The sequence below is a fragment of the Lethenteron reissneri genome, chromosome 63, assembly GCF_015708825.2.
Source record: "Lethenteron reissneri isolate LAM-NWPU_2019-01 chromosome 63, ASM1570882v1, whole genome shotgun sequence".
In the NCBI taxonomy this organism is placed as follows: domain Eukaryota; kingdom Metazoa; phylum Chordata; class Hyperoartia; order Petromyzontiformes; family Petromyzontidae; genus Lethenteron; species Lethenteron reissneri.
In genome coordinates, this window is record NC_083841.1 from 1,187,322 (window position 1) to 1,210,677 (window position 23,356).

The window sequence follows — 23,356 nt, forward strand, 5'->3', positions numbered from 1 at the left end:
AAACAGCCAAAAGCTTGCGGGTGGCCACATTGAATGTTCGAACGCTCACTGCGGAGGAGAGGCTGCCCACTCTATCAGGAGCTGGACCGGTACCGCCTGGATCTCTGCGGTATTTAGGAAGTCCGGTGGACAGTCCTCTACTCGGGGCAGGAGACTGCCAAACAACACATAGTGGCATTCTTCTGAACAAAATAATGAAGGGGCATGGGTGCGTGGCTGTGAGGTGTGGGAAGCTGTAAGCCTCAGGCTACTTTGGGCTCGCCTTCCCATCAACTAGAGGCTAGGAGCAGTGGTCGTGGTTACTTAAACCCCACTGAAAATGAACATCGGTGAAGGGATGCAGGCAAGCTCGTTGAGTCAGATGCCCTCGATGACCTTCTGTCACAGGTAATAGCTAAAGTGGCTCCTCGGAATAGATTCATCCCTTTAGGTGACTTTAATGCCCGAGTGGGTCATGATGCTGGCACCTGGTCTGGAGTGATTGGAAGGTATGGGCCAGATCAGCTCAATAACAACGGTAGGCGGCTGCTAGACTTTTGTGCAGCCCATGGGCTTGTAATTACCAACACGATGTTCCGTCATCGGCGCATCTACACAACATTATGGATGCATGCTGGGTCCAAGCAAGAAGATCTGCTGGACTAAATAGTGAAAGAACAGCAGATGCGGGCCTATATCCTTGACACTAGGACCTACTGTGGAGCTGATCTGCCCACTGACCATCGACTTGTCATCTGTAAGATGCGCCTGTCATTCTTCCACTCTGGTGGTGGGTGTACATCCAGGATCCCATTCAAACCCACAGTGGTCTGATCTCAGCTGATGAAAGTTGTAAGCGAGAATCTCTTCATCACTTGCAGCTGGGGTTTGCATCATCCCCCACTCCTCCTGATGCCGAGGTGAAATCGGTGAGGTTTAGGACTGTGGCAGCTGCAATGGTTGCATTGGGTGCACGGTCCAAACTTCCCCAGAGACCCTGGCTGACAGAGAAGGTGTTTCGGCTGGCTGAGGAAAAGCGACAGGCCCACTCTCACCGTCTACAGCATCCCACGTCAGAGAATGAGGCTTACCACAGCCTTCGCTCGGAGGTTCGGACAGCCGTGCGGTGCTGCAAGGATTGGTGGTAATCGCGGGTTGCTGAGAAATTGGAGTCTGCCTAAGTAGCCCGCGATCACAAATCACTCTTTAAATCAATCAAAAAAGATACTTGCAGTGCTACACCTATCACCGTCATTCGGAGAAAGAAAGGTAACTGGATCTCCTACCCCCAGGTACAGGTTTGTAGATTTGCTGAGCATGTCTGTGAGGTCTTGGAGGAAGGGAAATCCCTCAGGCTAGAAAACATCATGGGGCAAAGTGCGTGTAGGTGTGTCTACATGCGTGTACATGCGTGTACCTGCATGTACTTCTGTGCGTGTACTTCTGTGCGTGTACGTCTGTGCGTGTACGTGCGTGTACGCCTGTGCGTGTACGTCTATGCGTGTACGTGCGTGTACGTCTGTGCGTGTACTTCTGTGCGTGTACGTCTATGCGTGTACGTGCGTGTACTTCTGTGCGTGTACATCTGTGCGTGTACGTCTGTGCGTGTACGTGCGTGTACGTCTGTGCGTGTACTTCTGTGCGTGTACGTCTGTGCGTGTACGTGCGTGTACTTCTGTGCATGTACATCTGTGCGTGTACGTCTGTGCGTGTACGTGCGTGTACTTCTGTGCGTGTACGTCTGTGCGTGTACGTGCGCGCTCACGGCGGCCGTGACGTCGATGTGGAAGAGGCACGGCGTGGCCTTCCCCGGGGCCTCCTGCAGGTCGACGATGGAGGCGAGCACGGAGCTCTCGTCCACGGCGCTGGCGATGAGGCGCAGCGTGCGCAGGGTGCAGCGCCCGCCCGGGCACGTCCGCGACACCGACTCGTGCAGCCGCTGCACGTACAGCGACTTCCCTGCGGCACCGCCACCGCCGGACAGACGACCGCGCTCAGTTCGCGAGCCCGCCGGACGCCCCGGCTAACGCTGCCCGGCGTCGATCGTCGTCGCGCCGGACGGAATCGCACGCGGTGGCCGTGGGCCAAATCGACTCGTCGCGTTTCGACGAGGCGCACACGGAATGAGGAGGATTGTGTTACCCGCCCCTCCCCCCCGCCCCCCCCCAATATTATCCGGATAATAAGAGACGCTCTGGAAAAAGACGCACGAATAACAGGTCGCGCTCAATTAAGAGTTATGCTTATGTGGTCACACACATACGCACGGACACCCACACGCACGTAAAGACAAAGACTTTTGGGGCAAGTGCTAAAAACGATTAGCAACACTTACGAAGGCTGGAACGGCACACGAGGGGGGGGTGGGTGGCCAGCACCACGCCCGGCCGTCTTTGTCTCCCTACTGGTTCGAGTCAACCTAGGGGAGGAGCCCCAGGATCGGCCGCACGGTCCCGATAGAGAGGAACTCACCGACTCCGGCGCGCCGGGATGTGACGAGCCGCACGCTCACGGGGTCCGAGAAGACGCGGGCGGGCGAGCGCTCGTTCCGGGGCGCCGTGAAGTGGCGCCGCAGGTACCGGCGCAGCTCGTCGCGGGCGCCAGCGGAAGGGCGCCGACGCGGAAGCGGCCGAAGGAGGAGGCGGTCGTAGCGATGCTCCCTGCGGCGCCGCACATCAGCATCACCAGCGGTAGCAGGGGTCGGAGCTGGCGCGCAGGGCGCTCGAAGGCCTCCTCGGCCCGCACGCTCGCGTCGTAGCTCAGCAGGTCGGCGTGCACCAGCGAGTAATCTTGCCCGCTCCGGCGTCTCCCGCGTCGACGTCACCGCCGTCGCGGCCCCAAGGCCCTCCTGAAGAACAGCTCCACCGTGCGGGGGGAGTGCCGGAGGAGGCCGTCACGGCGAGACGTGGCGGAAGGCGTGACTTGACGCTCGCGGCCAAGTTCCGGCGCCAAGCCCTGAGGCTCTCCCCTGGCATACGTAGCCCCCAAGAGAGACCCCCCTCCGAGGGGTCCCTCCTGGTAGACGGATGGCACGATCTACGTCTATCTACGTGTTTTGTCCGCGTGTCTGTCCGCCGTCTGCGTGCCTGTCCGCGTGTATGCCTACGTGTCCGTTTGCGCGTCTGTCCGTGCGTCCCCCCACCGGCTCCGTCGTGGTGTCGGGGCGCGACACCAGCACCTCGTCGCACAGTCGGCAGCCGCTCGGCGTCGCCGTGCCGGTAGACCGCACAGCGCCGCCGCGTAACACCCCGCCTCGCGGCACACCACCAGGTTGGGCTGCCCCGCGTCAGCCCCTCCGGCAGCCGGCACCGCACCGGGCGCCGCCGGCGGCGAGTCGCGCCCAGCGCCCGCCCCAGCTCCCCCACGCCGAGGTGCCCGCCGGCGCCGCTCCGCGCGAAGCGCCGCCACAGCCGGAGAAGGCGGTCGCCCACGCCCGCCCGCCGTCCGTCGGCGTCGTCGTCGTCGCCGGACGAAGGAGGAGGGCAGGGGAGGCCGGAGGCGGGCTGGCCGCGGGCTTCGCGGTCCGCCTCTTCGCCGCCGCGACCGGCGCCGTCGAACGCCCGGCTGAGCGCGCAATGCTGCGCGGCGCTGCAGGTTTGCCGAAGACCCAGGCGATGAGGTCGCGCTCGGACGCGGGCCCCAGCTCCTGCACCGCCGCCTTCGCCGCCGCCTCCTCCCACGTCCTTGGTCCACGAGGGCCTTGACGGCGCCCATCAGCCGGCTCGCTCGGGAGGACGTCGACGACGACGACGAGGAGGAGGATGAGGAGAGCGGGGCGGGCGACGAAGGGGAGCGCGACGGATCGCCGCCGGCCACGGCCCCGACTCTCGCCGACGGCGCCGCCCGTTCCGATTCGAGGGAGAGCGCGACGACGTGCTCGGCCGTGCAGTCCTCCTTGATGAAGGACAGCAGCGTGAGGGCCGCCACGCCGGCGACGCGCCCGCCCTGCCACGGCCCCCGGCGCCCGGCCAGTCCGCCGCGCCAGCGCGCCCAGCTCGGAGCGCAGCAGCACCAGCTGCTCGGCCGTGTAGAGGTTGAGGTGGTAGAAGTCGCGCCGCTTGTCCTCCACGTAGGCCTTCCACTCGGCCAGGCAGCGGTCCATGGCGCGGCACAGCGGCCGCAGCTCGTCGCCCGCGCCGCCCATCGCGTGCAGGTGGGGGACGCCGCGCAGGCCGAAGTCGACGATGGCGCACACCGTGCTGCCCGGGTCGCAGAACACCTGCGCCGTCCAGCGGCGGAAGAGGACACTGCCGGCCCAGTGCAGCTGCAGGTAGAGCTCGGCGAGCCGCAACACGTTGCCGAAGACCTGCGCACGCACACACACACGCACACGCTCACACGCACACACACACGCTCACAAACACACGCTCACACACACACACGCTCACAAACACATGCACACGCACACACACACACGCACGCACACACACGCACACACACACACACGCGCACACACACACACGCACACACACGCACACACACGCACACGCACACACACACACACGCAAGCGTGCATGGGTGTAGAACTTCTTTCGCACCGTACGTAGCCAACCGCGTTATAATCAGAGGTGAGGGGGGAGCGACAACAAACTAAACACAAAAAGTACTGCTGAAGCGTTTTTAATCTAAATGTAACAGATGATAGTGATGTGTGCGTGGCTTTGTCAAAATAAATGTGACGAGATGATGTGAAAAGGTTTCATGGTTTGCCATGAGTACGTGTGGTTAATGCAGACTTGATGCTGGCAAAATGGTATTTATTTAGTGTTTGAACATCTTAACACCGGCCCGAAAGGGTAAACCCTATTCTTATGTTTTGCGTACTTTGATACTGGCAAACAAAAGTCCCACAGAGCTGATGATGAGAAAGACGATGACGGTGGGTGTGTGTGTGAGAGATGTGCCCTGAGCGAACAACTGAGACAATGACGATGATGATGACGACGGTGTGTCTTTGCGAGACGTTGGCAAGTAGATCTGACCTCGGTGAAGCGCTCGATCTCCTCCTTGCCCTGCTCCCGCTGCCCGGCTATGAGCATGAGCTTGCTCTGCAGCTCCTTGACCTCGCCGAGGCTGTAGACGCGCTGCTCCCTAAGGTCCCCGCCGCCTCCGGCCGCCGCCTCCGGCACCACGAGCTTCAGCACCGAGTCCATCGTGGGCTGCGGGGAGAGGCAACGCCACGGCCGTCGCGTTTGTCGGAGCTTCGCCGCTTCGCCACCACCCCCCCCCCCCCAGAGCTGGGCCAACGTCCTCGACAAAGAGGGCCGGGCCCCGGGGGCACGCCGACGGCCCCTCTCCAGTTTACGGAACCCGTCGCGGCCTGCTACGCCGGCGTTGGAAAGTCCCGCGCGGTACGTACTACGCGCACGTCCAACTTCTTTCGCGCCGTACGTAGCCAACCGTGCCGATCGGAGGTGCGGGGGAAGGACGACGAGGCTAGACACAACAACGATAGCAGCAGTTCTAAAAAAAGCAGTTTCCACCGCGGGTGAACGGCGAGGCCGCTGGGTGCCCGCCTCCCGTCTCGCTGGCACGAGCACCGTTCGCCCGTTCGGGCCGGTCGGCCGGTCGGCCGGTGACGCGGCCCCCTGACTCACCTTGCTGCCCGTGGGGAAGACGGCGCCGACCTGGTAGACGCCGCAGGCGTTGACGGCCGTGGCGAGGGACAGCGAGGACTTCTCCACCGAGCCGTGGCTCTCGTGCACCGTGCGCAACCACGAGAGGTGGCGCGCCGAGTCTTCCTGCGCGCCGACGGCGAGAGGGCGGGACGCGGGCGGTTATCACACGGGCAGTCACACAGGCAATCACAGGTGTGGTCGTCACAAGCGCAGTCACACAGGCGGTCACACAGGCAGTCATCAAACAGGCAGTCATCACATGGGTGGTCACACGGGCAGTCACATGGGTGGTCGTCACAAGATCAGTCACACGGGCGGTTACACAGGCAGGTCCATCACACGGGCAGTCACACGGGCAGTCATCACACGGGCAGTTATCACACGGGCAGTCAACACGGGCAGTCATCACACGGGCAGTTATCACACGGGCAGTCACACGGGCCACAGCGGGACAGTCACGGTCGCGGGATGTTAACTCCAAATATACAGCAGGCATCAGGGTCGGGATCCAAAAGCACAAACTTCCTCCATACCAGGCGAGGCAAGTAAACATCTCACCACTGGAGCGAGATGTTAACGACCTCCCACACGACCATCCGACCCGTGCGGAGCCAGACCGGGGGGCGGACCGGCGGACGCACCAGTTTCTTGAGCAGGTTGCGGTCCCTCTCCAGCGCCTTCCACAGCTTGCCGAGCGCCTGGTGGAAGTCGGCGAAGTTGGCGGAGGGCGGCAGCTCGTACAGCAGCGAGGAGAAGCCCTGCACGGCGTCGTGGAAGAAGGCGACGCGGTCAACGTCGGCGTCGTTCTCCCCCGCCGAGATGGACGCCAGGTCCACAAACACCTTCAGCTCGCTCAGCTCTACCGGGGGGAGGGGGGGGGAGGAGGTGAGAGGGGGAGGAGATGGCAGCGGTGACGCGGGGAGACTCGCGAACGTGACGGGCGACATCGCGGCCACAGCACAACATCGGCACTAAGACGAGCACAGAAACTTACATGACTCACATTGAGATCCATAGCACCACAACGAGACCTGTAAACTACTCACATGGAGACCTATAGACCCACAGACTCACAAATAGCTATATAGCACCACGAAGAGACCCACAGACTCACAGAAAATTCCCCGCACCTCCGATTAGCATGGTTGGCTACGTACGGTGCAAAAGAAGTTCAAGATACAAACTACTATACACGACACTACTACACTACTGTACACTAGACTATACACTCCGATTAGTACGGTTGGCTACGTACTGTGCGAAAGAAGTTAAATATACGTTGATTAAAAAAAAAAAAATCTGTGAGATGGAATTGAGCGAGTTTGTGAGAACGTGAGAAACAGGGTGATGGCAAGGAGAGTCGACGAGCAAGAGGAATGAATGAAGAGGCGGGCGGGCGGGCGGGGCGGGCAGGCGGGCAACGTCGCGTACTCACTCCCGACGGACTCGCGGACCCATCTGATGAAGTCCCGGCTGCGCGCGAGCACGTCCAGGCAGTCGATGCCTCTCTTGTCGATCCCGGCCAGGATATTCTTGGCATTGACCAGAGCCCTGGTGATGCACTTCAACTGCTTCTCCTTCAAACTCTCATCCTGCCAAGTGCACACGAGACACGCCAGACCAAGGCAAAGATCCCCCGCGTCGGCATTTTAACAGGCGGTTGGGGCAAGTGTTGTTAGCTAGGAGTGGTGCCTAAAGTGGCCAGCACCACGCCCGGCCGCCTTTGCTTCCCCAGTGGCGTCAGGTACTCGGTTAAGGCTGAGCAGACCTAGAGGAGACCAAGGAGTAGTGCAAATATTCACAACTATCATTGGACTCAAGCGGAAATCGAACTCGGCTCGCCGGGTTCGTATCGCAGCCGTGTCAACCACCACCATCACCGCTCCCTAGGACCATCCACACACTCACTCAAAAAGAGAAAGATCCCCCATATAGCCTTAACAGACTGTTGGGGCAAGTGCTGTTAGCGGCACACGAGGGGGTGGGTGGCCAGCACCACGCCCAGCCACCTTTGTCTCCCCGGTGGCGATGTTTACTACATGCCACACCAAGGACTCACTCACTCGCACACTCGCACAGACGCGCGTCATCACGTCCCTTAGCCACGAGTCCTCTTCCATCCTCAACTCGTGCAGGACACACAACAATCGTGCGGTTGTTCATTCTGCCGCTCCTCGTCACCCAATCAGTCGTCCACGTATTCAACCGGCCATTCTATCAGCGGGCTTCTGGTTATCCGCCTGTAGTCCCGTGCTGCCGCAGACATCCTCGGAATTTGAGGCTCTTCCACCGCGATCAGCCTAAGCGCTCAGAAGCACGTAAATCATTCGGACCGCCGACATGATCACCGATCGATCGCGGTCGTCGATTCAGCGACGGCGTTCGGGCGCTGGGCTTGCCTCTCCCGCGGCGCTCGCCACTCACCAGGTCGGTGAGCGAGTCCAGAACCGAGAAATCCCCGGTGAGGCCCAGAGCGTCCTTCGCTCGCTTCACCGCGCCGGCTGCCTCCGTGGCCAGGCCCAGCTCGCGGAAGTCCGCGATCTGCTCCGCTCGCTCCTCCACCCACGACGTCTCCCGCGCCGCGGTGACGCCGTCGCCCACCGCCGCCAGCAGCAGCCGCAGCTCCTTCTCAAGGTTGGCCACGGCGGGGGCCCGCGCCGCGCTCCCGGCGAACGCGGGCGCGAACAGCCGGCGCGCGTCGTCCAGCGGGACGGCGCCGGTGCGCACGGCGCCCAGCAGCGAGCGCAGGCGCTGCACGCAGGGCGCCCACGTCGCGACGCGCAGGCGCTCCAGGGGCACGGGCGCCGCCGCCGCCGACGACGCCGCACGGGCGCAGTCCTTCCAGAGGCTGTCGAAGAGCCAGCTGCTCTCCAGCCGGGAGAACTGGCGCGCCATCACGCGCAGCTCGACCGTCAGGCCGAAGCCGGTGACCTGCGGCGTGCGGGCGAGGGCCTCCGCGTCGAGCCGCCCCGGGTCGACACGCACGACGGCGTCCAGGCGGCAGTCGCTGCGGTCGGACCGACACTGGCGTTCCAACGGCTCCACGTCCACTGGAAGGGGCGGCCCACGTGGGTTAAAGTGGATTGTTTTTATTTTATAATCGTAAGAATAAAAACATTTTTTATTTATAATGATATTTGAATAAGAATTTTTTTTTTTTATAAAAAATTTCTATCGTAATTATGAAAAGTAAATAATAACATGGCTCATGTTATAACAATATTAAATTACACAAATAAAATATGTCAAAGACCCGTATGCCCACTTTTCCACGAGCACAGCCTGAGCCAGCATGGTAACGGGCGGCTGTGACGTGTGGTTGTGACGTGTGGTTGTGACGCGTGGTTGTGACGTGTGGTTGTGACGTGTGGTTGTGACGCGTGGTTGTGACACGTGGTTGTGACGCGTGGTTGTGACGCGTGGTTGTGACGTGTGGTTGTGACGTGTGGCTGTGACGTGTGGTTGTGACGTGTGGTTGTGACGTGTGGCTGTGACGTGTGGTTGTGACGGGTGGCTGTGACGGGTGGCTGTGACGTGTGGCTGTGACGTGTGGTTGTGACGGGTGGCTGTGACGTGTGGCTGTGACGTGTGGCTGTGACGTGTGGTTGTGACGTGTGGTTGTGACGGGTGGTTGTGACGTGTGGTTGTGACGTGTGGTTGTGACGGGTGGTTGTGACATGTGGCTGTGACGGGTGGCTGTGACGTGTGGTTGTGACGGGCGGTTGTGACGTGCGGTTGTGACGGGTGGTTGTGACGGGTGGTTGTGACATGTGGCTGTGACGGGTGGCTGTGACGTGTGGTTGTGACGGGCGGTTGTGACGTGCGGTTGTGACGGGTGGTTGTGACGGGTGGTTGTGACGGGTGGTTGTGACGGGCGACTGTAGCGGGTGGCTCCTTTTGATTGGCCTACACCTCGTCTCCCCACCCACCGATGTTAGACCAGAGAACAACGCCAAAAGGCGAAAAGGCTCTTATAGTTACCAACGGTCGTGCTGCCACACAGGCCACGCCACGTGCAGCGGCGTAGCAACCACTACCACTGCTACCACCACCACCCCCACCACCACCGCCGCCACCGCCGCCACCGCCGCCACCACCACCCCCACCACCGCCATCACCGCCACCACCGCCACCACCGCCGCCACCACCGCCATCACCGCCACCACCGCCGCCGCCGCCACCACAACCATCACCACCACCGCCACCACCACCGCCGCCACCACAACCATCACCACCACCGCCCCCATCACCGCCCCTACCGCCGCCACCACCGCCATCACCGCCGCCACCACCACCGCCACCACCGCCATCACCGCCCACCACCGCCACCACCGCCGCCACCACAACCATCACCACCACCGCCCCCACCACCACCCCCACCGCCGCCACCATCGCCATCACCGCCGCCACCACCAACCACCACAACCATCACCGCCACCGCCGACACCATCGAGGCCGCCCGGCATAACCCAGCAGCGTATAGACCACGGCTGGCGACGGCCGAGCGAGAGCGGAGGGCGATGGAAGACGCGGACCTGTGAGGAACTCCTGGACCGTGCGACACAAGTTGAGCAAGGCCTGCACGCTGCGAGCCTCCTCGTCCACCGCCTTCACCGCCCGCTGCCTCGCGTCCAGCACCGCCTCCAAGGTGCTGAGCCCGGGGCTACCGTCCAACGACCCTGAGCAGCGCGCACGAGAGAAATTGGCGCAGCCTTTCATCACTCCGCTGCCGGATGGAGGCCTCCACCCCCCCCGCGCCGCGTGGGCCGTGGTGGAGGGGGGGGGGCATTGCTCGGCCGTACATCACTGTGTCACTCAGACTCTCATTGTGTCACTCAGACTCTCACTTTGTCAGACTCTCACTGTGTCAGACTCTCACTGTGTCAGACTCCCACTGTGTCAGACTCCCACTGTGTCAGACTCCCACTGTGTCAGACCCTCACTGTATCAGACCCTCACTGCTGCAGGGCGTCTCACCCTGCACCCTGCAGAAGGCAACGCGCCGCTCCAGCACGATGCGCAGCAGCCCCAGCTTCACAGAGCCGTCCAGCACGGAGTGCAGCAGCAGCTGCAGCGACGACAACCCCGACGCCACCAAAATCCTCGCAGCCTCTCCCAGGCTCTCCATGAGCATCTGGCTCGTGCCTGCACACGCACACGCGCACACGCGCACACAGGCACACGCACACACGCACACACGCACACAGACGCACGCACGCGCATGCACGCACACACACGCACACGTACGCACGCGGGAAGTGCCAGGCGAGGTGCACAGTGAGACCACTGGGAGTAGTTGGGAGGTAGTCGCCCTTTAGCAACGGCGGAGGGCGGAGGAGCGACGCTCTATGGGAATATGTGAGTCTACGTGTCTCTGTGTGAGTCTACAGTTCTCTGTCTGAGTCTACGGGTCTCTATGCGAATCTACGGGTCTGTGTGAGTCTACAGGTCTCTGTGTGAGTCTACGGGTCTCTGTGCAAGTCTAAGGGTCTCTGTGTGAGTCTACGGGTCTCTGTGTGACTATACGGGTCTCTGTGTGACTCTACGGGTCTCTGTGGGAGTCTACGGGTCTCTGTGCAAGTCTAAGGGTCTCTGTGTGAGTCTACGGGTCTCTGTGAGTCTACGGGTCTCTGTGTGAGTCTACGGGTCTCTGTGTGAGTCTACGGGTCTCTGTGTGAGTCTATGGGTCTGTATGAGTCTACGGGTCTCTGTGTGAGTCTACGGGTTTTGTTGTGAGTCTACGGGTCTCTGTGTGAGTCTACAGGTCTCTGTGTGAGTCTACAGGTCTCTGTGTGACTATACGGGTCTCTGTGTGAGTCTAACAACGAGCGGAGCTGCCGGGCGGATAAAACATGGCGAGGTGGCACAGTGAGGAACACAGGTGGTGCATCTGTCAGTCGTCTCGGTCGGTCAACCCATGGCACCTGGGCCTGTTCCGTGGCCTCATCCTGCACCGAGCCTGGCACAGCAGTTAACCTATGGCACCTGGGATTGTCAGGTGACATCTTGCACGAGCAGTGTTCTGTGAGGGCCACCACACATTTTATAGCATTGTTGGGTTTCACAGCAGCACGGTGATGATGGTGGAGGGCGTTTTCACATTCGTGTATTGTCGGGGGCCGCACTTAAGGCCACCAGTGGCCCGCGGGCCTTGCCACGAAGGACACCGACGGCCTCAAAGTGCACCTAGCACGGCACAACCCCTGCGGGTGACGTCACGGCCACTCGGCGGCGGTCCCCACCGTGCATCTTGAGGACGTTGGGCGCGGCGTCCCAGGTGAGGAGGTGCCTCACGACTTCCTCCATCTCCTCGACGTGCCGCCCGCCCCGCCGCGGCCACGCCTGCTCCACGACGCGCGACAGCACCTTGCCGAACGCGCGGAGGTCGTGCTCCGGCAGCTGCCGCACCAGATCCCCCTCCCGCTTGTTCTGCACCAAGCACAACAACATCAAGACTACGCTCCACTACCCCCCACCCCCGCTGTGTAGCCTGAACACACCGCTGGGGCAAGCGATGTTAGCGAGCGGCTCCGAAGACCGGCACGGCGCACCACGGGGTGGGTGGCCAGTCGCCACGCCCGGCCGCCTTTGTCTCCCAGTGGCGACGTTTACTACAGACCGCACTGAGTCGACCTAGGAGAGGTCCAGGATCGGTTCGTGTTGGCCGTGAGACGGAATTGAACTCGGGCTGTTGGGTTGGTAGCGCAGCGTGCTAACCGCTACGCTACCGCTCGCCACACGCGCACGCATGCGCGTGCTACACACGAGACAAAGATCCCCTGTGTAGCCTTAACAGACTGTTGGGGCGAGCGTACCTATGAAGGCCGGCACGGCACACGAGGGGGGCGGGTGGCCAGCACCACGCCCGGCCGCTTGTCTCCCCAGTGGCGACGTTCACACACCGCACCGGGTACTCGTTTGAAGCCGGGTCGACTTAGGGGAGGCGCAGCACCGGTCCGGATAATCGTCACCGGCGTTGGTGGTGGCTGAGCGCTGCACCACCGCTCCCCCCACGCGACATCGCACGTCGTCTGCTTCACGCGTCCGCCTCTCCAGACGTTTCCTTAACGAACCGTCAGCCGCACCAGCGGCCGTCGTGGGAGCGCGAAACTTTCAGCAGCATCGCTTCAGGACGAGCAAAGCCTGGACGTGTTTCGACGCGCGGTGTCTCATCAGCAGTCAGCCTTTATTCAGTCAATGATGGGGAACTTCCGAGCTATAGGCAAGGACCCTCCCCGAATGATACGCGGTCCTAAATTGACCCGAAATGATACAATAATATATATTACATAATGATGCGAGTCATTATTGAGTTGCGTGGCGGGATTGGTGTTCGAGGCAGCTGTCAGATTCATGCTCTTTTCACAATCCTTCTCTACTCGGAGCACTAAAAGCAATCCGCTTTTATACGTCGAGATAATGTATTTTGTGAGTTTTTGTTTTATATTCTCGAGGATTTAAAGATTATTCTGGCGAAATAATTACATTAATAATAGGAGTACAAATTGAAAAGTGAAGAGAGATTATAAATGAGCTGTGGTCAGTCTCCTGTACTAATTATTCCCACCTCTTTGGTGTCACCATTATTATTATTATATATATATTTTTTATCATTTAACGTCTGCCCTTTCAATTCAATTCAATGGAAAATCCCGTGTAGCCAGTTACCCAGCTATAATTTCGGTGGCGACGGCGTGCAGCGACGAACGACAGAGTTGTCGTTGGGGTGACTGCAGCCGAGCCCGGCCAGCAGCCAGCCAGGAAACTCGAGGCATGGATTGTCACTAACAGTGGCAGCGGCCGTAGTACGACGACGACTGAGGGATGCACAGAAGGATGGATGATGGATGCACGGATGACGGCGGCGTGCAGCTGGCCCACGGCACCTGGCAGATGATGTGAATGACGTCCAGCGCCGTGGTCTCGAGGCAGCTGCACAGGGCGGGGTGCAGGGCCGCCGACCTGGTGCCTGCGTGGCAGTACACCTCCACCTGCCGCTGGGGCGTCTCCTGCACGCGGAACACGACTCGGTGTCATTCTGTGTGGGTCTACGGGTCTCTGTGTGGGTCTACGGGTCTCTGTGTGGGTCTACGGGTCTCTGTGTGGGTCTACGGGTCTCTGTGTGAGTCTACGGGTCTCTGTGTGGGTCTATGGGTCTGTGTGGGTCTACGGGTCTGTGTGGGTCTACTGGTCTCTGTGTGAGTCTACGGGTCTCTGTGTGGGTCTACGGGTCTCTGTGTGAGTCTACGGGTCTCTGTGTGGGTCTACGGGTCTCTGTGTGAGTCTATGGGTCTGTGTGGGTCTACGGGTCTGTGTGGGTCTACTGGTCTTTGTGTGAGTCTACGGGTCTCTGTGTGGGTCTACGGGTCTTTGTGTGAGTCTACGGGTCTTCGTGTGAGTCTATGCGTCTCTGTGTGGGTCTACGGGTCTCTGTGTGAGTCTACGGGTCTCTGTGTCAGATGATAATTGTTTTTTTACCCTTTTATCTGGCAACAAAACTGACACCTTTTTTACAAGGAGTCATGTTTGCATTGACCACATTACCTGCGGTCGGAATGCAAACAAAAAACACAACTATGATAATGTATGCACTGTCCTTGTGTTTTTTGTTTGAATTCCGACCGCAGGTAATGTGGTCAATGCAAACATGACTCCTTGTAATAAGTATAACCCGTAAAAACAAAGTTTTTCACTATAAATCCTTTATATGTGTGGCGGCTAGAGTCCTCTCGTCCTCTGGCTTGAGATGGCTGCCACCTATGGGTCAGATGATTGTCTGCCAGTATTAAGCAATTGGTAATTAAATATTGAATTTGTTTTCCCTAAACAGTGTAAAATTTTGGAAAAAAAATTTCACGAACATTAATTGTCTCGCACAACGAGTCTGTGTGCAAAATGTCAGCTCGATTGGATCACGGGAAGTGGGTTAAAAAACGACCGAAAGATTTGCACGGTCGTAAGCACGCAAGCAAGCAAGCGAACTTAATATAAAGGATTTAAAAAAAAAGGTGTCAGTTTTGTTGCCAGATAAAAGGGCAAGAAAACTATTCTCATATTTTGCTACTGGCAAAGGAGATTCCAATGGTGTCTCTGTGTCAATCTACGGGTTTTTTGTGCCAGCCTATGGGTCTCTGTGTGAGTCTGTGGGCCTCCGTATGAATCTGTGGGTCTTCGTGCGAGTCGATGGGTCGATGTGCCAGTCTATGGGTCAGTGTGCGTAGGGGATAGGGAAGGGTAGCGGAGGGGCGCGGGGGGAGGGAAGAGGAAGAAAGTGGGCGACGTGGAAGAGGCGAGGCCTTGAGAGAGGAGAGGAAGGAGGCGAAGGAGGGGGAGCGCTGGATGTAACCGTCTCCGCTGCCGGAGGAGCGGGGGGAGGCTGGGGCAGCGGCGTACCCGGGCCATGCGCTCACGGACGGCCTGCAAGAGCCAGGCGGTCCACAGCGCATCGCGCTTCGCGTCTCCGAAAGACACCCCCAGGTACTTGCTCCAGGTCTGTGAACCACGCGCACACACAAAGACTAAGATCCCCCGCATAGCCTTAACAATGCTGTTAGCGAGCACCTATGCAGGACGGCACGGCACACGAGGGGGTGGGTGGCCAGCACCACGCCCTGCCGCCTTTGTCTCCCTAGTGACGATGTTTACACACCGCACCGGATACTTATTTGAGGCTGGGTGGACCGATCGGAGGCCCAGGACCGGTTCAGATAATCGTCATTGGTGTTGGCTGTAGCAGGAATCGAACTTGGGTCGCCGGGTTCGTAGTGCAGTTGCGCTAACCATTACACACAAGCATAGATACACACACACCCATACAAACACACATACACGCAGACATATAGAACAAAGATCCCCCATATAGCCTTTCACAGACTGCTGGGTCAAGTGCTGCTAGCGAGCAGCAGCACCTAAGGAGCCGAGTGGCGGTGGCGGCTACTCTGCTGCTGCTGCACGTGGCTGCCTGTAGTCCAGCGCTGTGCAGGCGACAGCAGCGAGGGTTGGCGGATCACAGCACAGATGACTAAATGTTGCGTCGAGGAGGAGCTGTACCCCGGCTTGCCAGCGGAGTGTGGGATAGAGTGTTGCACCCTCGTGCAAGGCATGGGCTTTCTCCGAAGGGTGCTCCGGTTTGCTCCCACACGTCTAAGAAACACTCGCAAATTGTCTAAAAACGTCTTGATGCGGAGATAACCGCAGAGCCACTGTTGGTGCCAGCTCACCGCCTGGCAGCCTTCCAGCTTGGTCTGTGGTTCCTCAGCGATTGTGAGACATATTTACTGTACGTTGAACTTCTTTCGCACCGTACGTAGCCATCCGTGCTAATCGAAGGTACGGGGGAAAACACAAAAACGAACCTCGAACTCCAACGTGTCTTCGAACTTCAGGTTAATGGCGCTGGAATCCAGGAGACGTGGGGGGAAGATTCCCACAATGCACGACACTGCCCTCCGCAGAACATCCTCGCATGAGGAGGCCGGCAACATGGCCGCCTTGCCGCCCTCCTCCGAGAGTCCCTGCAGACGCCAGTCAAACGCGCGAGAGAGATTAAACCGTCACGCAAACTCCGGTGGTCATCCTCGCTGCAGCGACTTTTGGCTCGCCATCGAACAAAGACGGTGGTTACCGCATCGCGCGGCGCTTTCAGATGCCCTGCTTCTGCTGCCATCTGGAACGCTGATCCTTCCGATATAAGGAAGCCACTGGAGCTATGCACTTTGACATCATCTAGATTGACAAATTAATTTCCTAAGAACTGATTTTTGTGTTTAGTTTGTTGTCCTTCCCCCGAACCTCCGATGAGCACGGTTGGGTACGTACGAAGCGAAGGGTGCTCAACACAAAGACAGACTTGTGTACAGATGAGACAGAGGTGAGAGGAGATTCAATATGCGTTTAGGATGCCGGCCGTTGTGGTGCCATCCTACGATCGGCCAATTTGCAGGCACGGATTGGTGAGTCTGCCAAACCACGAGGGATGAGAGGGGGCCATCGCCCATTCCCTCCCTCTTCCCTCTCCTCGTCCCTCCACTCCATCCCGTCCCTCCCCTGCCGCCCTTTCGTGACCCCCGTGTGCCCTCTGTCACGGTCACTCACTCCTCAACCATCGCGCTGCCCCTTGCCATCTACACCACTCGAATTTTGTGACCGCTTTTAAACTTGTTATCGAGCGTGCCTTGAGCTGAGGCGCTCTCTGTAAATATCAAATAAGAATCGCCGCATTAGGGATTTCGGGGAGGGGGGCTACCGTGGGCCTCTGCGTGTGGGAGCCGCGGGGGGCCGGGGGGCCGCTCAAGCGCAGCACGGCGCCGGCAAAGAGCAGCGCCTTCAGCAGCAGCCGGTGGAGCTCCTCGGCGGGGCCGGGGGAACCGGCGACTTCGCAGCTCAGCTCCACGATGCGCAGCGCCATCTCCGGTGGGACGGCGTCGGCGCCACCAGCCGGGTCGCTGCTCAAATGGGGAGGGGCGGCGGGGGAGGGGCGGCACCGGCGCGTTGGTCACCGTCGTCGCCAGGGTGCAAATGCTGGGCTGACGTCATCGCCGTCGTCAACACCGTCATCGTCGTCATCCTGATCATCATCACCAACATCAGTCATCACAATCATCCCAACCGTCATCACCAACATCAGTCATCATCACCATTGTCATCGCAGTCATCATTATCATTATCACCACCACCACCATCATCATCATCGTGGCTTGAGATGAAACTCAACGCGTCCGTCAATGACAGTTCTGTGTACGTGGCCTTCTAAGAAAGTTTAAAACAACTGTGATTGTGCACGACCACTGCCAACGTGGCAGCAGCAGCAGCATCGCCAGATTATTTATGCCTGCAGCAAGTGCCGATAAAGTGGCGAAACCGGAATGTTTCGCAAAATAGTTATAATTATCTTTACGTAGCGTCGGTCATGCAAAACTGCATTCCAATCCAATGTCTCCGACACGGCCATTATGACGCCCCTCACCCCCAATCCCGTGGGGGGCCACTTAGCGACCTCGACAAACTTACCTCCCTCGGTCAACGCCCCCCACCTTGTTCGTCACGATTTCTAAAACCTTCTGCAGAGCCTGTCCGAGCAAAGAGGAAGACACACAGGATATCGTCGGTGATGAGCAAATCATCGCGTGAGAAGGAACCAGAGAACACTGGAGGAGAAAATCAACCTTACACAAAGACAAAGATCCCCCGTGCAGCCTTTATAGACTGTTGGGGCAAGTGCTGTTAGCGAGTAGCACCTATGAAGGCCGTCACGGCACACGAGGGGGTGGGCGGCGGGCACCACGCCCGGCCGCCTTTGTCTCCCCAGTGGCGATGTTCACACACCGCACCAGATACTCATTTGAGGCTGAGTCGACCTAGGGGAGGCCCAGGAGGGATTCAAATAATCGTCATCGGTGTTGGCCGTGAGCGGGAATCGAATTAAGGTTGCCGGGTTCGTAGTGCAGCGTAGCGCTAAGCGCTGTACTACCGCTCCCCTACACACACGCAGGCAAGAGGAGATACCACTCAGAGATGTGCACAGACGGGCTCACGAAACCGCTTGCTGTACTGCCGGTCCCTGGCCACCTGGCAGCTTCAGAGTGATTGGGAGGTTCAGAGATGTGGGGCGGTCACTTGACCAACGGGCGCGCCTTCGATGCTTATTGCAGAGGTTCGTCGTTTGAGCCCAGCGGTCTCCCTGGTCAATATTGCGGTGTGGGTAATAACCCTTTCTCGTCCTGATGACGTTCCCATGACGTGCGTGTACACGTCATCGGAACGGAACCAGAAGCAAAACTGAAATAAGATAACTTTATCGGTACCGAGGCTCCCACAAGGCCATGCGGGAGGGCGCGTGGCACAGTTTGGCGCCGGCTATTGCAGAGTGCCGGCGATCGCGTCGCTACGGTTCTCTGCGGCGAGTAACGTCTTTAAAAACAACGCCGCTGCTGCTGCGCCTCTCTAAATACAATGAACGCCGAGCAGCTCGCTCGCTCCGAGATTCGGCGGTGTGAGCGGGACCCCCAGCCCACAGCTCGCAGACATCTCGGAACGACAAAGGGTGAATCAAACGACACGACTGCTCATCGTCCGATTCTGAGCGCCGGATCACAGGGGCCCGCAGCGGCGCTGTCGTCGGCACTGCGCGCGACCGAACCTGGCTCTCGGTCTTCTTCTGCTGCTGCTGCCGCTGGTGCTGCTGCTGTGTCAGCGCCCGTAGACGGAAGCAGACGTAGCGCACGACGTCCAGCGGGGGCAGCGGCAGCAACTCGAGCAATTCGGGGACGTTGGAGGGGAAGAGGCAGCCGAGCGTGGCGCGCGGGAGGAGCCGGTCCATGTCGAGAAGATGCTTGAACTCCACGAGCAGCTCGATCAGGCGTCTGGCAACGGGCACGGCAAAATTAAAACTATAAATATGCAGCAGCCGGCGTCGTCAGGGTCGGGATCGAACCCACCATCTCCCGTTATACCAGGCGAGGTAGTTAACATCTCTCCATCGCGGCGCCCGTGATACTGGCGGAGGGCACACCGCGACATCAGCGGCTTTCGGCCCGCGATGACCTCCCGACCCCGGCACGTCCTCGGATGTCGCGCTGTACCTCTTGGTGTCCCTGTTTCCGTAGACGAGTCTGCGCATGTCGCCGTACGCGACGCCCTGCAGGCCGGCCCACGTCCCCTCCGCGTCGAGACCCTCGACGCCGGGTGTGAAGGGCGCCGCCCTGCCGCTCACAAAGTGCAGCAGCGGCACGGCCAGCAGCCAATCGGGGAGGCCGGCCTTGGCACAGCTGGAGCAGAGGGCCGTGAGTGATGGCACCAGCCTGGGGGCGCGGGCACGCACACGGGGGTGGGTCAGGGCAGAGTTCTGGGAGGAGATTCTCTCCTCTGCGGCGACGACGCACGGATGACGCTCGCGTGTCCTTGTCTACTGGCGTATGAGGAGATGTTAACTACCTTGCCTGGTACGCAGGAGGTCGAGGGCTCGATCCCGACCCTGACGCCTTCTGTAATGTGGAGTTTGCGTGTTCTCTCTCTCCGTGGCCACGTGGATTCGTCTCCGGGTCTTTCAATTTCTCCCTCCACATTTAGAATCGACGTGCGTTTATAGAGTATTTGGCCGCTATAAATTTCCACGTGATAAGCCACTTCGCTGAGCTGTTATTTATGACCAGGTCGCTTCTGAAAAAAAGCTATGTAGCACAGTGGGCCTTACCTGGTAAAACTAAAAGTTTAGTTTAGTTTATGTTAATAATAATGGTAAGAAAGAGGCGCCTTTCACCCGGAGACCATAAGGCACTCGATAAAACCCAACTAAAACTAAGATAAACTATTTTTAATTTTACTAGGTAAGGCCCACTAAGCTATGTAGTTGACCACAAATGACAGCTCAACAAAGTGACTTATCTTCAGGAAATTTATAGCAGCCAAATACTCTGAACAAATTAAATAAAAACCGGAGGACCCAAATAAAAATCCACATGATCACAGGGAGAACACGCAAACTCTAAATATGCAGCAGGCATCAGGGTCAGGATCGAACCCACGACCTCCTGCGTACCAGGCGAGGTAATTAACATCTGACCACTACGGCCTCCTCAACGATCCCCCCGTGTAGCCTGTTTAGGCCTGTCTAGGCTACACGGGGAGATCGTTGTCTGGACCGCCCTGTTCGGCCCCTCGGTGAGTAGGCAGAGGCTTCCGCGGCCCTCGCGCCCGAGTCAAAATCTACGCCACGGGAGCGAGTGACTTGCCAGCTGTTCAGGGAGAGGGCCTGGCAGCGGTCTCTGATGGCGCTCTCGTTCTGGCTGGCGGGCAGAGACAGCATCTGGCAGATGGCCTGCAGTTGGGCGGCGGGAAGGCCGATCTCGTGATCGTGCAGCAGTCGGGCGGCGATCATCGCCGAGTCCGCCGCGGAGAGAGGCAGGACGCTGGCGGCCGAGTCACGGTCGGTGTGGCTCTTGACGATCTTCACGATGAGATCCGACAACATCTCGTTCACCTGGCAATGCGGGAGGAGGAGGGGGTAGGGGGAGCATACATCACAGCAGAGAATCATTACACAAGTATCAAAGTATTAATAGCTTGGGTTGAGCAGTTATGCAGACTTCAGCCCCTTGCAATACGTAGCAATTTCGTGTTTGAACATCTTAAAACATCCTGTTTTATTGCCAGAAAGGGTAAAACCTATTTACACGTTTTATTCATTTTGATACTGGTTGAGTAACATCGCTGGATGGCACCATGCTGTGGGTGCAGTACCGGCCCTAGAGGGGGACGGCGTGTGGGTGCCGACCGAAGGGTAATGTTGCGTGAGGCCATGGCACTCTGGCTGACCCGGGAGGACACGTGACCGGTTAAGATGACAGGGGGCCCCCAAGAGGGGGCTGGGGGGTCACGTGATTGGGACTGAGGTCCTCCTAATGGTTCTGAAAGGTGGACGTGGCCAAGAGCCGGCCACGTCGCAGAGAATATCAGCCGAGTCCCGAGAGGGATCGTGGTGGTTGTTGTTCATCCCGGGAAAGAAACCCTTCGTCTACGATCTCCCTTCTACGAGTCTTCCAGCACGTGGACCTGGGCAGATGCTGTTGGTCCCGGAGTAACAGTTACGTTATAACTAGTGTAGTTAGCCGGGTGGTCACCACCCTAGGTTGTTATTCTGTTAAGGGGAAGTTTACCCCATGTGCGCTGCCTCCAAAGTCTACGTCTGCGAGTCGGTGAACCCACTACACTGGCAAAAAGGTATCCCATAGATACAAATGTAAGATGATGTTTGTAACGCGCACGGCGTTCTACAGAGACAGAGAGGGTTCGCCAGACACGTGGTAAGGCAGCCGTAACCAGAACATTTCCCAAGCTCTGTGGTCCTATATTGGGATATTGTTTCGTTTGGCCATCACCATTAATATAATTTATTTACAACCCGGCTCAATGTAAATTGAGTTTTCAAGATTGAAAACTAATTTCTTCAGAACTGCTTCTTGTGTTTAGTTTGTTGTCCTTCCCTCGCACCTCGGATCAGCACGGTTGGCTACGTACGCTGCGAAACAAATTCAACATACAAACCCAATCAGAATCTTTATTTATCCTGGAGAAATCCGACGAGCTATGAAGCTCTAAATCACAGATGTCCAGTTGGAGAGGTGGGTCAGAACACAAAGGAACAGGGACAGAGGGAAGCAGGAGGAGGAGGGTAACTACCTGTGCTTTGCCAAACTCCAGATCCACCCAGCGCTTGTGACGCCCTTCATGGATCCAGGGGTTACCAAAGCAATGGGTGAACTGCCACAAATGGTTGAAGAAACTCTCCAGATTGTCCGGGGTGCAGGCGCGAAGGTTCCCACAGATCTCCTCCAGGTGCACTCGGCCTGCGCATGACAGAATCAGAATCTCCATTTAGGCTGGAGGAGGAATCCGAAGAGCTATGAAGCTCTTTATCACAGATGTCCAGAAGGGGCACCACGGGTCAGCGAGTTACAACAAACGAACGGTAAAACACCAAACGATGAGAGTACAAAATAGAGAAAAGGTAAGCAGGTAATTATGAATTCATATAAATAAGTATACGGGTATACATCCCTGCCGATTTGTCAACACTGAATGATCACCGCGACATCACGTTTCACGGCACAATTATATTTATCACAACGCATTGACAATTAAAAACATCTTTTTTTAAACAAATCTATTCTGTGATGAGCAAAGCCCGTGGTAAGAAAATAATTAGCACGGGAAAACATAGGTTTAACAATGCTCTGAGGTGTGCACTGTGTGTTCAAACACTCTAAGCCTTGTGTGTTCTTATTATGATTAGTTGCTGCATCGCATTCACTACATTTGTGTATTCCTGTTGCACTTGTTTGATTCTCTGCTTTAATCTCTCTAGTTCAGCAGCTCATGGTTCAGACACTCCTCCTCAAATATAAACATTTGAGGTTTGTCTCCCACCCTCCTCTTTAGGTACCGCCGCTTCCTATTCATGCCCCACCCCCTACCTCTTCAGTCCTCACCCCTTCCTCTTCAGTCCTCACCCCTTAATCTTTAGTTCCTACCCCTTTCTCTTGAGTCCGGCCCATTTCTGTTGAACTCAGTGTCTGATTCTTTTAGCCGACTAGTCTCAGAAAATTGCTCAAGTCAATTCTACAGAAGAGGAGTGGACTATAATTCCACACGCTGTCATTGCCAAGACTAAAAACACTTTTCCATCAGCCAAATGTCACAGGTAACAAAAAAACCTCAGCATGTGCGTCAATAACACTGTGTGAGTGTGAGTGCGCGTGCGTGCCGCCTTAAAATATTAACAACATATTTAAATAAGCGAAGTGTTGGGCAATGGCCGAGAGGTAGCGTCGTCATCACAGCTCGGCTTCGGAGGTAGAAAAAACGACACCGGGAGCCTCTCCGCCGAGCCTCGGCAGGCCGGCTCAGGCTCGGCACGGCCCCGGCACGGCCCCGGCTCGGGTTGTACAAATGGAAAAAAGTAGAGAGACAGGGCGGCCGCGACGAGGATTGGCGACGCCAGCGCGGTGGAGGGTGCCCTACCGGCCAGCCTCTTGCCGTTCTGCACGTCCTTGTTCAGATTGAACTTGTCCTTGAAGAACGCGACCAAGCTGCCGGGCGGCGGCGCGCAGATGACGTCGTCGTACTGATGCCACGAGCCTGCGGGGACGGGACGACGACGCGAGTGAGCCTCCGCCACCCCCAGCCCCTCCCCCGTGCGAGCCCGCTATGAGGGTCAAGGCAGCCCTGGAGTTACTCGTTTACGCAAACCGCTGGTGGAAGAC

General features: G+C 58.1%; 1 protein-coding gene across 1 annotated transcript in view; it reads right to left on the reverse strand.

The window, feature by feature from the left end:
• Window positions 1-915: 915 nt before the first annotated feature.
• LOC133358793 (E3 ubiquitin-protein ligase RNF213-like) overlaps window positions 916-23,356 on the reverse strand; it is a 32,753-nt gene continuing 10,312 nt past the window's right edge. Inside the window, exons 7-28 of the mRNA XM_061577240.1 lie at window positions 23,115-23,231; window positions 21,774-21,940; window positions 20,327-20,574; window positions 19,178-19,396; window positions 18,736-18,958; window positions 17,607-17,665; window positions 16,843-17,041; window positions 15,953-16,111; window positions 14,991-15,089; window positions 13,484-13,606; window positions 11,840-12,026; window positions 10,575-10,742; window positions 10,133-10,276; window positions 8,022-8,647; window positions 7,033-7,189; window positions 6,239-6,456; window positions 5,577-5,720; window positions 4,962-5,138; window positions 3,294-4,285; window positions 2,452-2,639; window positions 1,745-1,938; window positions 916-930 (exon numbers count right to left, since the gene is read on the reverse strand). Of these exons, the coding sequence (XP_061433224.1) occupies window positions 916-930; window positions 1,745-1,938; window positions 2,452-2,639; window positions 3,294-4,285; window positions 4,962-5,138; window positions 5,577-5,720; window positions 6,239-6,456; window positions 7,033-7,189; window positions 8,022-8,647; window positions 10,133-10,276; window positions 10,575-10,742; window positions 11,840-12,026; window positions 13,484-13,606; window positions 14,991-15,089; window positions 15,953-16,111; window positions 16,843-17,041; window positions 17,607-17,665; window positions 18,736-18,958; window positions 19,178-19,396; window positions 20,327-20,574; window positions 21,774-21,940; window positions 23,115-23,231 (4,823 nt within the window). The remainder of the gene's footprint in view (window positions 931-1,744; window positions 1,939-2,451; window positions 2,640-3,293; window positions 4,286-4,961; window positions 5,139-5,576; window positions 5,721-6,238; window positions 6,457-7,032; window positions 7,190-8,021; window positions 8,648-10,132; window positions 10,277-10,574; window positions 10,743-11,839; window positions 12,027-13,483; window positions 13,607-14,990; window positions 15,090-15,952; window positions 16,112-16,842; window positions 17,042-17,606; window positions 17,666-18,735; window positions 18,959-19,177; window positions 19,397-20,326; window positions 20,575-21,773; window positions 21,941-23,114; window positions 23,232-23,356) is intronic.